The sequence below is a fragment of the Rhinatrema bivittatum genome, chromosome 3 (assembly GCF_901001135.1).
Source record: "Rhinatrema bivittatum chromosome 3, aRhiBiv1.1, whole genome shotgun sequence".
Taxonomy (NCBI): domain Eukaryota; kingdom Metazoa; phylum Chordata; class Amphibia; order Gymnophiona; family Rhinatrematidae; genus Rhinatrema; species Rhinatrema bivittatum.
In genome coordinates this window covers 18,848,815-18,864,118 of record NC_042617.1, presented here as the reverse complement: position 1 = coordinate 18,864,118, position 15,304 = coordinate 18,848,815, and the positions used below count along the sequence as shown (strand labels likewise).

The 15,304-nt window shown below is 52.3% G+C and overlaps 1 protein-coding gene across 1 annotated transcript in view; it reads right to left on the bottom strand.

Moving 5' to 3' along the window:
- Positions 1-15,304, bottom strand: part of DAAM2 (dishevelled associated activator of morphogenesis 2) — a 443,570-nt gene that overhangs the window by 23,936 nt on the left and 404,330 nt on the right. Inside the window, exon 23 of the mRNA XM_029592931.1 lies at positions 4,689-4,820. Coding sequence (XP_029448791.1) covers positions 4,689-4,820 — 132 coding nt within the window. The remainder of the gene's footprint in view (positions 1-4,688; positions 4,821-15,304) is intronic.

Genomic DNA, 15,304 nt, shown 5'->3' with positions numbered 1-15,304 from the left:
AAAAGTGATCCACATCCTCCAAACAGACGGGGCCCTGATGAAGCAGCCCCGCGAAGCCGTGGAGACGAAGGGGAGCCTCCGCTGACAACTGAATGAGGTCTGCGAACCATGGACGGCGTGGCCACTCCGGTGCCACCATGATCACGTTGGATGGGTGCAATTCTACACGCCGCAGGATCTTGCCGATCAGTGGCCACGGGGGAAACACGTACAGCAGCACATCCGTCGGCCAAGGGAGCACCAGCGCATCGACGCCCTCTGCTCCCCGCTCTCGACGCCGACTGTAAAAAACGCGGAGCCTTCGCGTTGTGCCACGTGGCCATCGGATCCAAGTGGGGAACTCCCCACGTCCTGCAGAGGAGAAGAAACGCCTCGTCCGCCAGTTCCCACTCTCCAGGATCTAGACGATGCCTGCTGAGAAATCCGCCTGCACGTTGTCGACCCCGGCAATGTGAGACGCTGCTATGCTGCTGAGATGTTGTTCCGACCAGGCCATCAAAATTCTCACCTCTTCCGCCACCAGTGGACTTCTTGTCCCTCCTTGACGACTGATGTAGGCCACGGTGGTTGCGTTGTCTGACAGTACTCGGACCGCCTGTCCCCGCACCAAGGGTATGAAGGCTTGGAGAGCCAGACAGACCGCTCTGGTCTCGAGGTGGTTGATGGACCATTGAGCTTGCGACGCTGACCAACGACCTTGCACCGACTTCCCTAGGCAAACTGCTCCCCAGCCGGAGAGACTGGCATCCGTGGCCACCACCGTCCAGTCGGGAACGAGAAGGGATATGCCACAGGACAGATGACTTGGATCCAGCCACCAAAGAAGACTGGATCTCGCCGGACCCACAAGCGGGAGCAGTAGGTAGAAATCCTCTGAAACTGGTGTCCAACGGGACAGCAAAGAAGACTGCAATGGCTGCAGGTGAGCGAACGCCCAGGGTACCAACGCGAGCGTTGAAGCCATAGACCCCAGCACCGTCAGGTAATCGCAGACTCGTGGACGGCGAAGAGACAACAGACACCGCACCTGAGATTGCAGTTTGCATATCCGATCTTGAGAGAGGATTACCCTGCCCCGTTTCGTGTCGAATAAGGCCCCCAGATATTCCAAGGACTGAGTGGGAGCCAAATAACTTTTGTTGTAATGGACCACCCAGCCTAGGGACTGCAAGAACTGGAGGACCCTGTCCACCGCCCATCGACACTGACTCTCTGACTTCGCCCGAATCAGCCAATCGTCTAGGTAAGGAAGAACTAGAAGACCTTCCCGTCGCAGCTGCGCCGCCACTACCACCATCACTTTCATGAATGTCCGAGGCGCCGTTGCAAGACCAAAAAGGAGCACCCGAAATTGGTAGTGCCTCCCCAGAACGCAGAACCTCAGAAACTGCTGGCACGATGGCTGAATGCCCACGTGAAGGTACGCCTCCTGTGAGATCCAGAGGAGTCAGAAATTCGCCCGGACGCACCGAAGCAATAACTGACCGAATCGTTTCCATTTCGAAGTGGGGAACGCGAAGACATCTGTTTACCCCTTTGAGGTCCAGAATTGGCCTTGAAGTGCCGTCCTTCTTGGGAACTACGAAGTAAATGGAGTAACGGCCCGAGCCGCGCCGATCGGCAGGGACGGGGGATATGGCCCCCAAGCTTTCCAGCCGACGGAAGGTGTCCAACATCGCTGCCCTCTTCCTGGGGCCTTGCAGGGCGAGACCAGGAACTCGTCCGCTGGGATGCGAGCAAAATCTAACTCGTAGCCGTGTCTTATCACGTCGAGGACCCACTGGCCCGACGTCACCCTGGTCCACTCCTCGAAATATAAAGTTAACCGTGCCCCTACATTTGGAACGGCGTGCCGCAGGCGCGACGAGAGGTGGACCGGCCGGAGTTCAATGCGAGGGCTTGGACCCCGCACCCGACAGGGCCCCGCCTTGCTCCCCGTAACTTTTCCCACGAAAGGACTGCTGCCATTGAGTGTTCCGGGAAGAAGATGGTCTATACGAAGAGCCGGCGGATCTTTGAGGGCGCGATTTCCTGGGCCCCCGGAACCGGGCACTGGCCGGAAAGGAGGGCCGCGCCCTGGCCCTATCCTCGGGCAGCTAGAATGCCCTGTTCTCTCCCAGAGAAACCATCAAATCATCCAACTCCTTGAAAGGTAACGAACCCAGGTGGGCTTTGGAAGAGCCATCCGCTGCCCAGTTGCGTAGCCACAGGAGACGGCGCGCCGAAACTGCGGCTACTATGGACCTAGCAGAGGTGCGCAGCAGGTTGTGGAGGGCGTCAGCTCCATAAGCTATTGCCGCCTCCAATCTATCAGCCTGAGACGCCACCTCCGCCAACAGGCCTGCATTCGCCTGAAGGACCTGGGCCCAGCGTAAACTAGCGCGCATGGTGAAGTTAGTGCAGATTGCTGCCCGCACCCCTAGGGCGGATACCTCAAATATCTTCTTAAGCTGCACTACAAGCTTCCTGTCTTGTATATCCCGAAGGGCCGTCGCCCCCGTGACCGGGATAGTGGGCCTCTTCGTCACCGTGGAGACCGCTGAATCCACCTTTGGAAGTTGCAGAAGCTCCAGCGCCTCCTCCGGGAGCGGGTAGAGCTTATCCATGGCCTTGCTGACTATCAACCCTAATTCCGGGGTATCCCAGTCGCACTGGATCCATATTGACCTCCTGGCGGACCACCACTGGGGAAGCCTCTATCCCCAGGTCCTGGAGAATGGCCGGGATGAATGGCGACAGTTCCTCTCTGAGGAACAGACGGACTACCTTGGGGTCATCCCCGTCCGCTGCCTGGGTACCTGCTACCGCGACGGGCTGGGCGGAGCCATCCGCCCCCGTCTCCTCAGCCCCCCTCGGGGGTTCCTCGAGACCACCAGTATCCGCCGTGGAGGAATCTTCTGGATCTGACTCCTGAGGTACGCTCCGGGGAAGCCGTTTCCCTCGCGCTGGCTCCTGGGCGAGCATCGCGGTCTTTTTCGCCTTGCGCTTACTCGGTGGGGCCTGGTTGGAGCCCTCCCCAGAGCCCCCCCCCCTCGGGAGCGCTTGCTGCGCTTGTACATAAGTACCTTGCGCAGCAAGCCCGCGAAATCCTCAGAGAAACGACCCGGATTTGGAAGAATCGGCGCCGGAATCCCCCCGGGGCTGAAGCCCCTCCTCGGCGCCCCCTCCTGCCGCGCCCCGCTGCGGGGATAACGCGGGAGGGAGAGCCGAATCGCCTGCCGCGGTCCGCGAGAATTCCTTGCCAGTGGCCAAAATGGCCGCCGCTCCCGCGCTGAGCGGGAAAATGTCCTGAGGCCTATTTATTGAGCCTACCCCTCGCGGCGGCGAACGCGCGATCCGGGCCCGAGCCCCCCGCGATGCCCTGGACGTTGGTTCACCGTCCTGGATGCAGGCCGAGCAGAGGCCCTCCTGGAAAAAACACGCGCGTGCGCGCGCCGACCCACAGGCCTTGCCTGAAGAACCGCGCGGCAAGCCGGCGACCGCGGGAAGTAAAAAACTGAGGCGCGTCAAAATTAAAGAAAAAACTAATTCGGCGACCTCCCCTCTCGCCTGCGGTGCCCCCCTGCGCGAAAACGACGGAGCAGCGACGCCGAAGCAACGGCGAGCCGGCCGCAACAAAATAAAAACAGAAAACTTTTTTTTTTTTTTTTTAAACGCTGACGCCGCTGTCCCGGGTCCTGGAGCCCTAGTCCTGCAGGGGTGAGTGAACCGGGCTCCCCGGTGTCACCCCTGACGCTGCCACTAGACCAGCCGGGTCCTCGACCCTGGCAGCGGCCTCAACCGGGGGAGGGTAGTCCCCTCAGGACCTCTCAACCCCCCTGGGAGGCAGGGCACCCGAGACTAAGGGATTAAAAGAAAACCCCAATTTGGTATATAAAACAACTATGCCTAACAAAAAACCTAGCCCAAAAATTCAAACCTGACTAACACCAACACCAGAATCAGGTCAGGCAGGGCTGTGACTAGACCTGCACCATCTACTGGAGACAGAGTAAGACTGAGGGGCTGTGACTGGCACAGGGGCTTATATATGGCTCCGCCCACAAGTTTTAGTCTGTCTCCATCTACTGGTGCGGAGTCACAACCCAGGTGTCCTGGACTGATCCTGGTACGTACAGGGAACAGATTTCTACACTGGATTATTAAGATTACAAAAGAAGCAAGAAAAAAAGTTCCCAGTCATTTTCCGTGATCTTAATCCTGCACCCTTCAGTCACGTTGGATGGATGCCAAAGATCTATTGGCATCCATAATCCCGTCAAGCATTCAAAGACGGTATTGGTTAATATCACACAACATCCCATGCATAACCGAGATCGGATATGCAATGGCACTACTAAGACTATTGACACAAAACTTTTTAAGATAAAAATTAAACGGTCTGAGCACAGATATATCCTACTACTAAGACTATCAACACAAAACTTTTTAAGATAGAAATTAAATGGTTTGAGCACAGATATACCCTATTATAAACGTTTGAAGTTGCTTGTAATAAGTTAATTCCAGGTTTTTCCCCAGTTTCTCTCAGTTCACTGTGAAATGTAATAGGTTGTTGTACTTGTAAACCGGGGTGAAGGCTACTAGCTATACCTCGGTATAAAAAAACGCTTAAAATAAATAAAACAATAAATAAATAAAAATCTATTCTTATACAGGCCCCAGGCATCACCAAGACTTCTTCTTACCTTATCTCTTGCCTCGTTCAACAGGTCTTCCAGCTCGGAGAAACTGAAGCTGGCCACAGTGATGAAATCACTCATCACAGGGACAAAGCGGTCATTGGTTTCTCGCACCCGCCGTTTCTGATAGTCCAGTTCCTGAAAGGAAAATAATATTTTTTTTTCTGGACTGCCTTTTCCATTTTTAACTTAAGGTGGTTTACAGCATTGTTCAGTTACAAGAAATGCCTGCCCCAAAGAGCTTACAATCCAAACAGATTCCTGAGGCAATGGGAGCGAAAGTGACTTGCCCAATGATACCAGGAGTGTTAGTGGCAGAAGTGGGATTTGAACCCTGGTTTCCAGCCTTTCACTCTCTCACCATTACGATCCTCCTTCCGCTTAAAAATTAAGCAGAGCTATAGAAAGCTGGTTAAGGAACAGAAAGGGACTGGAATCATCTGAGCTTTGGGAGGTGAATACTAGAGTGCAATCTTTTAGTAGACATGACAAAACTGAAATCTTGGTAGGTTATTACACTTTTTATTTGTCAACAAAAAAGATTTAGTACATGAGTTACTGAGAACACATTAGTCCCTTATTCAGGTGTGACAGAAAGGCTGAAGGAAGGCTTGAAGCTGGGAGCACTCCACAACGCAGCCTGCTTACCTGGGAATCAGGAGCTTCCACCACCACCATGGCCAGCCTGCTTAGGACCCTCCCCCATGACTGCTGGAGTCTAGGCCTGCTGCCTAACCTGTCCCACCACCACCACCCACTGTGCCACTGAAGCCAGGGCCAGCCTGCTTAGGACCCTCCCCCATGACTGCTGGAGTCTAGGCCTGCTGCCTAACCTGTCCCACCACCACCACCCACTGTGCCACTGAAGCCAGGGCCAGCCTGCCTGGGAGCGTCCACACCACCAGCGCTCTCGCCACTTCTCCAACCACGTGCGTTGGAGCCTCCACTGCCTGAGGGAGATACTGGGAGACAGCCACAGACAGTTTTTGTGCTGCTGGAAGTGTTGGCTTACGGCCTCCATGGAAAACACCACCATTAGTGTGTTGGGGGGGTGTGTAGTTGGGGATGTTTTGTTGGGGCCATGAGCCTGTTGTTTTTGTGGCTCTCTGTCCCCACCCAGTACTAATGAGGACGGTGATTTTGTGGGGGTGGGAGGGGTTGTGTTGGCGACTCATAGAGCAAACCACGCTGCATTATTGAAAGGGCGCACGTTGTGAAAAATGGTCCCTTTAGTCCTGTTCAGAGTGCTCTGGCTGGAAATAAAGGGGGCTTGCGAGGTCCCATCCTTGACTTTTGCTGGGGGCTCCAGCATCCTTCTTGACAGGTGAATGTTCCATGCAGTATGTTGTTGGAATGGAAGCTTGCATTTCTGTTTGCAGGTTCTGCATTTCTTGGTCGTGTTGCTGGACCAGACAATAGCTCGTTTCCGCTGAGCAGGTGGGAAAGGTTTGGAGGTTGTTCATAGGCTGTGATGGGAGTTTCAGTAAATGTTATTCGGTGTTCCATCTGCTTAAGCTCAGGTTGAACATCCCTCACCATGGCTTTGAGTGGGTGATGGACAATGGCCTCACTCTCTCTCTCCCTTACAGTACATGGGACAATGTCTATCATGGTGCCATCTAGAATCTCTTCCTATTACTTTCCAATTTGCAAAGTATCTCCACAAAAGGAGCCTAGCAGTGGTGAGCTTCTTGCGTCAAGTCTCCGGTGCAGCCTCGCCACATACTGAAGCAACAGAGAGCTAATGGCCGTACCATCAATCAAGCAAGGAATGGATTCATCTCAGGCACCGAACAGTATTTAGGGAAGACGGAGACCCAAAGAGAGGTGGAAGATAAGTAACCTGAACAGGGACTCTACTGCTGAAATGGGAGACGCTGGCGTCCATTGTACTCCAGCAGAGAAACAGGAGGAAATCAGCAGGACTAGTCTGCCACCTGGCAAAGAGCATGGAGAAGAATGTTATGTATGGTGCATTTCTATACCACCTTCCTCCAACAAACATATCACAACAGCAGTAAATGCATATACATGCAGTGCAATAAAACATCGATAAAAATATCCATCTGCTCAGACAAGTTTACATAATTCAACTAAACAAAAACTCACATAAACCTAGCACACCTACCATCCACAAATGATTATACAAAAGCCCCCTAGTTGCTTCTGAAGCAGGTCCCAAATGGCTACCCCCTTAAGTTCACCTTGTCGGGAGCGACCAGCCCTTACAGCAGGGATACCTAAAAGGGCAGGAAGAGGTCAGGGCCACAGCAGACTGGCAGCAAGGCGATGGAAAATATCAGCGGGCAGTGGGGCGTCCCTCCCTCGGCTCCCTCGGGATCTTCCACAGGGCGACGTCTTCTCTCTCCAGAGGAAGTTACAGAGCTCGATCTTGTGCCACGGAGATGGTGCTGAAGTGAACACAGGCCCAGGTAGTTCCGACACGGGCTTTCAGGGGACTTTGAGGAGTTCAATATCCTCAGTAGCAAAGGGCAATGGATATTTCACCCAAACTTGTCTTCTTTCATTCAAACCATTGACTCTTTCAAATGTTGTCCTTTATTTTGGCCCACTAATGCTTCCCTCTTTCCTTCCAGGGTTGGGATTCTGGTGCTGCAATGCTTCCAGAGATTGTTTTTCTCCTGTTTTAATGGATCCGCCCTCCCCCTTTTCCTAATCTGGCCATTGCAGCCACAGTCCTGAGGCTGTGAGCATGCACCAGGGCTCCTTCCGGGACCCTGTATCATGGGCTCTCAATCTCACCAAGACTCCTCCCTCCCCCCAGGGGCTGTAAACGCCAGCTCCGCAGCACACCCAGCCAACCGTGGGTGTGAAAGACCCAATCTACACCGAACTATGGGGGTTGACCCAAATGTTGTGTTTTATAAGGTGAATAATCTCCTATGTCGATAGTTCAATGCAGGAAAGAAAAATAAACACACACACACACACAAACACACACACACACACGGAAAATGTTCTCTCAGGTCCTTTCGAAGAAAACAAGTTAGAAGGGTTCCAGTTCCGGAGGGACTGTACAGAGAGGAAATGAGCGGGACACTGTGGCAGCCCCCCCCCCCCCATACCTATGATCACTGCATCCCTCCCTGCCAACTTACCCCTAAGCCCTCCCCACCTCCCAGCAGCCTGCTGTCCCTCTCACTCCCTGCCTGCTACAAGCAAGCTGCCGCTCTCGTGAAAGCAACGGTCCACCACCTGCCAGGCCCGGTCAGGCGTGCGCAACGTCTACCACGAATGCTGCATGCAGCGAGCGGGCCTTGCGCATGCGCAGACGGGAGGAGGTCAAAGACAGACGGACAGACGGGAGCTGGGCGTGAGGTGCTGCCCCAAAAGGGGGAATAGTTCAAATGAAGAACAATAACAAGAAAACAATCTTCACATGTAAGCGACCATGTCGTAAAGCCATGTTAAACAATACATGTCCAGAGCCACCAGGGCACACTAAGGACAAACAACAAACATGAAGTAACGACATGCCAGCGGCCTGGCTGAGCCAGACATAAGGTTCTCGAGTGTCCAGCAGGGGTTTTCTTCTCCGAGCGTGTTCCTGCACATTTTCATCTGTTCACTTTGAGTTGGGCTGAGGCCCTCCAATCGTCTCCCATTATTTCTTCTCTTTCTTGGCCCAGGATATTTCTCCCGCTCTGTCGTTATTGGTCCCTGCTGGGCAGCAGCAGCACCACAGGCCTTCGTTTGCACTCACGATGGGACTCTCTCTGCTTTAGATCTCCTCCCCAGCTCACGCAGTCCAGTCACCGCAGTGGCCCTACGCGGGCGGGGGCCACCCAGTACATGTGTTTTCGTTTTGTGCACGGTCAATCTTCCAGCGTGCGTTAAATGTTTTAGCAAACTAAACTATTTTAGCGCACATTAAATCATGTTAATGTGCACTTACACTAAGGCCAGACGAGGAAAATAAATGTTTTCAACTACAAACCGTCCCTTCACGCATCAGGTCTTCTTAACCCCACGATCATGGGCTGTTAAGTCTGGCCAACTGAGGTCTCCCGTGGCACAATGACTCGGACTCCCATCCTGCCCAGAGGCTGTGAAGACTGCCGTCTCTGCATCCCCAGTCCCTACTAACCCGGGGGGAGCAGAGCAGAGCCCTGGCCTGTGAATCAAACCCAGATCCTCTGCGTGGCAGTGGCACAGCATTAGCCATTGAGCTGGCCCCAGTTCATACAATTGCACTCGCTGTTGGCTGTGGTTGGCTGAAATTAGCTTTGCTGTGCAAAGAGTAATACCCTAACACCAAACCACTGGTCAGCTGGTCCCCACCATTAATAGCCTTTGATGGGAAGATATGGGTTAAGGGACAGAGCAGCCGGTAACTCCAAAGGCCCCCGTCAAACCTCACACGCAGTTGGCATTCCGCAGATATAGGATGATAGAGGGTCTCCTCGTGGGTACTGCAAATTCGTTTTCAGAGGGAAACTCCAGGTAAAAGGGGCATTCCTGGAAGGGGAGTGACTTTATGCTTGGAAACACCTACAAGCCAATATTCAGATGCTAAGCAGCTCGGCCATTTAGCTGGATAAACATATCAGGCTAACTTTAGGCTGGTCCTATGGTGCACCCAGAGTTAGCCGCATAAGTTAACTTTTCAGTTCTCCGTCTAAATGGCTTTTGAATCTCCACCTCCCTTTCTATATACTGGTGCAGAATAGATTTTTACATCAGGCCACATGTTCACACTCAGTCCTCAGTTACTACAGGGGGGATATTTTTCTTTTCACATGAAACCCAAACATGCAAGTCCAGAGCTGTTTAAAGGTCATTATAATTACAACGAGGAAATTAAAGCTGAACTAGGCCTTCCCGTAGGTGCTAATTACGTATCACATCACTGGCTTGGAAGGCAGTAAGCCTGCCTAAAATAAGACATTTTTTTCTTGACTGCGGTTTTGTTGATCTGTTTGAACATTCAAGTCCAATTTAATTGAATGCAGACGCGGGGGCTTTATCTGACCAAAGCCTTTTTTTTTTTCCCCTAAAATGACGGAAAATCTCCCTTTCTTCCGTTCATTGCCGCTTGTCACTCCCCGCTTCTCACACCGAGCGGGAGAGGGCTGGGATGCCCCGCAGGAGATCCCGGGGGAATCCCTCCATGCTCCCACCTCTCTCTTCAGCGGTGCATCAGTCTCACAAAGTCCCCCCGGGAATAAGGGCCACAGCACTTCAGTTCCTAGACTGGCAGATTCGGACACCAGCACCAACCGAAAGCAGATTGCTCGTTGGCTCACCAGGCAGCCATTCTCTTAGAGCCTCACAGACTAAAGGAGGTTTCCTAGTGGGAGGGGGCAATTCCAAACAGCCCACGGTACTGACAGTGGGTGCACGGGCACTTTGATTGTGCATACCTGCTGCTCATCTTCAGAAGGAAACCTTTGAAAATCCTTAGTTCCACAGAATGCGAGTTAAAACGCTAGAGCCCAGTGCCACTGTTATATGTGTGGGCAATGGGAGGGGGTAGCGCTGGGGGCACATACTCTTGGAAATCTCGTGCCTGTAGGGTGTTTTACTCCCCCGACCTGATCATACCCCAGCTAACACTGAGCAGACAGGGCTTGAATTGAACATAAAAACCCATCTCGGCTCTGTCCAGTCTTGCTTCCTCTTGCAGTACCACAGACCCTGGTTGATCTCTGGCTTTCCCTTCACTTCTTTGCAATTAAAGATTATTGGGGGGGAAGGGGTGTGTGTGTGTCAATTTTTAGCCTCATACAGCTTGCTGGTCCGTGGGTGGTTAGTGTGGCTAGTTCTTGTGTTGGAAGGCTAATAGTCCCTAGAATGGGGTGATATTAATCTCTGGGTTGGGGTGGTTATTCGTTGTGTTCGGGTGCACTTAGTCACTGTATTGGGGTGCAGTTAGTTGCTGTATTGGGGTGTGGTTAGTTCTTAGGTTGGGATGCAGTTAGTTGCTGTGGTTAGTTCTGAGGTTGGGGTGCTGATATTTCCTGGGTTGGGGTTACTTGCGTATAGCGACATTCACACTAGGAGATTCAATACGTGTAAAATATTAAGTTCAATGTCCGATCTTAACATCTTGCACAACCTCTTCCTGCACATGCTGCCCTCTGATCTTCAGCCCATTCACTCACACCCTCTCCAGACCTTTCCTGTTACCTCCATGTCCGATGCTTTTCTTTATTTCTCTGCAACTACTCTTCTTTCTTTCCCTCCACCCACTCCCCATCCAACGAACATAATCTCCTGCTGATCCCATCAGGCCTCTCATCTCCCTTCCCCGACAGGGGACCCTCTTCTCCCCCTTCCACCATTAGGACTCACTCCTTTCCCCTTCCCCATCAGGGCAGGCGCCTCTCCTCTTCCCCCATCAATCCCACCCCATTTCCCAATCACCTCCACATTCTCCAACAGAGAACCCGCTTCTTTTTCTTCCTTGGGGTGTGGTTGGTTCTTGTGTTAGGGTGCCGTTACTCCCTGTGGTTGGGGTACAGTTAGTTCTTTTGTTGGGGTTCAATGAGTCCTTTTAGTTGGGGCACTGTTACTCCTTCTGGTTGGGGTGCAGTTAGTTGTTTTGTTGGGGTTCAATAAGTCCCTTTAGTTGGGGCACTGTTACTCCTTCTGGTTGGGGTGCGGTTAGTTGTTTTGTTGGGGTTCAATGAGTCCCTTTAGTTGGGGCGCTGTTACTCCTTCTGGTTGGGGTGCAGTTAGTTGTTTTGTTGGGGTTCAATGAGTCCCTTTAGTTGGGGCACTGTTACTCCTTCTGGTTGGGGTGTGGTTAGTTCTTGTGTTGAGGGTGCTGTTACTCCCTCTGGTTGGGGTGAAGTTAGTTCTTTTGTTGAGGGCGCTGTTACTCCCTGTGGTTGGGGTGCAGTTAGTTCTTTTGTTAGGGTTCAGTGAGTCCCTTTAGTTGGGGCACTGTTACTCCTTCTGGTTGGGGTGCAGTTAGTTCTTTTGTTGGGGTTCAATGAGTCCCTTTAGTTGGGGCACTGTTACTCCTTCTGGTTGGGGTGTGGTTAGTTCTTTTTTTAGGGTGCTGTTACTCCCTGTGGTTGGGGTGTGGTTAGTTCTTTTGTTAGGGTGCTGTTACTCCCTGTGGTTGGGGTGCAGTTAGTTCTTTTGTTGGGGTTCAATGAGTCCCTTTAGTTGGGTCACTGTTACTCCTTCTGGTTGGGGTGCAGTTAGTTCTTTTGTTGGGGTTCAATGAGTCCCTTTTGTTGGGGCGCTGCTACTCCGTCTGTTTGGGGTGCAGTTAGTTCTTTTGTTGGGGTTCAGTGAGTCCCTTTAGTTGGGGCATTGTTACTCCTTCTGGTTGGGGTGTGGTTAGTTCTTGTGTTGGGGCGCTGTTACTCCTTCTGGTTGGGGTGCAGTTAGTTCTTTTGTTGGGGTTCAGTGAGTCCCTTTAGTTGGAGCATTGTTACTCCTTTTGGTTGGGGTGTGGTTAGTTCTATTGTTGAGGGTGCTGTTACTCCCTCTGGTTGGGGTGTGGTTAGTTCTTTTGTTGAGGGTGCTGTTACTCCTTCTGGTTGGGGTGCGGTTAGTTCTTTTGTTGAGGGTGCTGTTACTCCTTCTGGTTGGGGTGCGGTTAGTTCTTTTGTTGAGGGTGCTGTTACTCCCTCTGGTTGGGGTGCGGTTAGTTCTTTTGTTGAGGGTGCTGTTACTCCCTCTGGTTGGGGTGCGGTTAGTTCTTTTGTTGAGGGTGCTGTTACTCCTTCTGGTTGGGGTGCGGTTAGTTCTTTTGTTGAGGGTGCTGTTACTCCTTCTGGTTGGGGTGCGGTTAGTTCTTTTGTTGAGGGTGCTGTTACTCCTTCTGGTTGGGGTGCGGTTAGTTCTTTTGTTGAGGGTGCTGTTACTCCTTCTGGTTGGGGTGCGGTTAGTTCTTTTGTTGAGGGTGCTGTTACTCCCTCTGGTTGGGGTGCGGTTAGTTCTTTTGTTGAGGGTGCTGTTACTCCTTCTGGTTGGGGTGCGGTTAGTTCTTTTGTTGAGGGTGCTGTTACTCCTTCTGGTTGGGGTGCGGTTAGTTCTTTTGTTGAGGGCGCTGTTACTCCCTCTGATTGGGGTGCGGTTAGTTCTTTTGTTGAGGGCGCTGTTACTCCCTCTGGTTGGGGTGCGGTTAGTTCTTTTGTTGAGGGCGCTGTTACTCCCTCTGGTTGGGGTGCGGTTAGTTCTTTTGTTGAGGGTGCTGTTACTCCTTCTGGTTGGGGTGCGGTTAGTTCTTTTGTTGAGGGTGCTGTTACTCCCTCTGATTGGGGTGCGGTTAGTTCTTTTGTTGAGGGTGCTGTTACTCCCTCTGGTTGGGGTGCGGTTAGTTCTTTTGTTGAGGGCGCTGTTACTCCCTCTGGTTGGGGTGTGGTTAGTTCTTTTGTTGAGGGTGCTGTTACTCCCTCTGGTTGGGGTGCGGTTAGTTCGTGTTGCGGCTGCTGTTAGTCCTGTGGTTGAGATGCTATAAGTCTGTTCAAGGAGTCCTGTCTAGGCACATTCACTTAGACCCATTAATGTATTTTATGATGTGTACATAAAATCTATTTTAAGAAATGTGAAATTGCCTTTCTTCTAACTGTGGCCTTTATGTTATTCTAAGTACAGTGCCTCTCCCCAGACTGTCCCTAGCGACCTGGAGGTAGTTCAGCCCCTCTCTACACACTCCTGTACACACACTCCTTAAAGCCATCCCACGCTCATTAAATCCAGGAGCTCGGTCTTTGCTACAACCTGCACCAGTCCAGCTGTGCGCCAGCCTTGTAGCATTCTCAAAGGCCCCGGTTTTCAGGACAGATTAAGTGGATGTTTAACAGGGCTCCTGTTTCCGCTGCTCTGGGCAGGCCCTGCCTGCTGTGCTCAGGTAGCACAACCCTGCCGTTCTGCTTGACCAGCATGAGCAGAGCCGTTCCATGTATTTCAGAAATGACCCAGCGCCTGCAATGAAACCCCCCTCCAGGTCCCACCTCTCCTCACCCCCCCAAAATTTCCCAGAGCCTCCAGGACGTCCAGGCCCTGGTATTCTGCACGGCTCTGGCGCGTCTCTCACGTTCAGCTCCTCCGTCCTGCGCCTTGCTGGAGTTTTGCAAGCTCGGTGAAGCCCGCACAGGAAGCCCATGAGACAGGAAAAGCAGCTCAAGAGCGGGCTCAGGACAGGAGGACCTTTAAAAAGATGGGGGAGTATCACAATAATACAAAAGGAGAGCAAAGAAGACCCAGGGGAGAAAGTTCAGAGCCAGAAAGTGAGAAAAATTGATAATTGGAGCGATCTAGTGCGCTCTCTGCTGCTCCGAGTGCCCGTGCCAGAGAATGGAAAATATTTTCCTTGCAGACCCATCAAAGGCAACCTCGGGATATTTGGCAGCTCAAATAGCACCACCGGGGTCAGCTCGGTGCTTTTCCACACTTCTATCGCTCGCAGCGAGATTATTTATTTTTTTGGTTCCTTGTATTATTTTAAGGGAGGCTGCAGCGTGAGCTGGGCTGCAGCTTCTCGCAGCCAGGGAAGGAGTCACGCTGATAAAAAGCTCCCTTCGCCCCTGATTTCTGGAGGTCCAGGTGTTTTATTTACCAGGCCAACAACCGGCCTGCTCTCTCTCTCTCTCTCTCTTAGCCTGCCCTCACCAGGGAGGGTGACGCTCTCCTCGCCTCACAACGATTTACTTCCAAGGAGGGTGACAGCCTCACGATTTCTCTGCCTGAAGCCACCAAGCTTGCCGGCGACTCGGCAGTACCCTCTCCCCCCCCTACTGCTCATCCACCAGCCTCCTCGCTCCTCGTTTCAAGGAAGTCCCCGTCCCCCATCTCTGCGCGGGATCCGCTCCCGGAGGGGGCTGGACGGCATTCCCGCAATAAATGTGACTTTTGGTTCCCTCTGACGGTCTATGGGTTTCCCCCAAAAAGTCTGTTGTGCAGACTGCAAAGGGGCAGCTCAAGAAAAATGGACAAGCTCGGTCCTTGTGCGGCACTTCTTTTAAAAAAAAGAGAACCAATGTCGCCGCTTTACATTCATTTCATCCAAAACATTAAAAAAAAACCCCTCAAAATCTCATTAAACTATAGGTCGAGTCAATTAGCAGAAGCAGATGGCTCGTCACCAATTTTGCAGAAAGGCCCCATAAACTGGCACTCCCTTCTCCTACCTTTCCTCTTGCATTTTTAGGCCTTTTCCCGTTATCTGTGTGCAGGACTAGGCTCCGGCCTTGCTGTCCCCCTGGAGCTGAGCAGACACAGGGGGCTCCCAGCTGAGGAGATGGGGATAAAGCCATCTTGCAACTGAAGCCCAATAAACCGTCCAGGGAAGCTGGATTCCTTAGCAGCCCCGCTGGCTTCTCTCACGGACGCTCCAGCAGGCTCAAGGCTGTCAGCTCTTCAAAGCAGGGACAGAGCAACCACGCAAGCTGTCTTGGATAGCGCTATGTACACTGCGGTCACTCTATAAATATCAGAGTTATGAAATTTAATCTTTCAGCCCGGGGGGGGGGGGGGGAACCCCCCCCCCATGCACGTGCAATTGCCCTCAGAAGAAAAGCAAAGAGCTGGAGGGTTTGCTTTTTCAAAGAAATGAAGCCAAATCCACAAGGTCTGTTTAACACCAAACAATTGAGAGCAACGTTATCTACCAGCCCCATCGCACTGCAGACCACGCATCT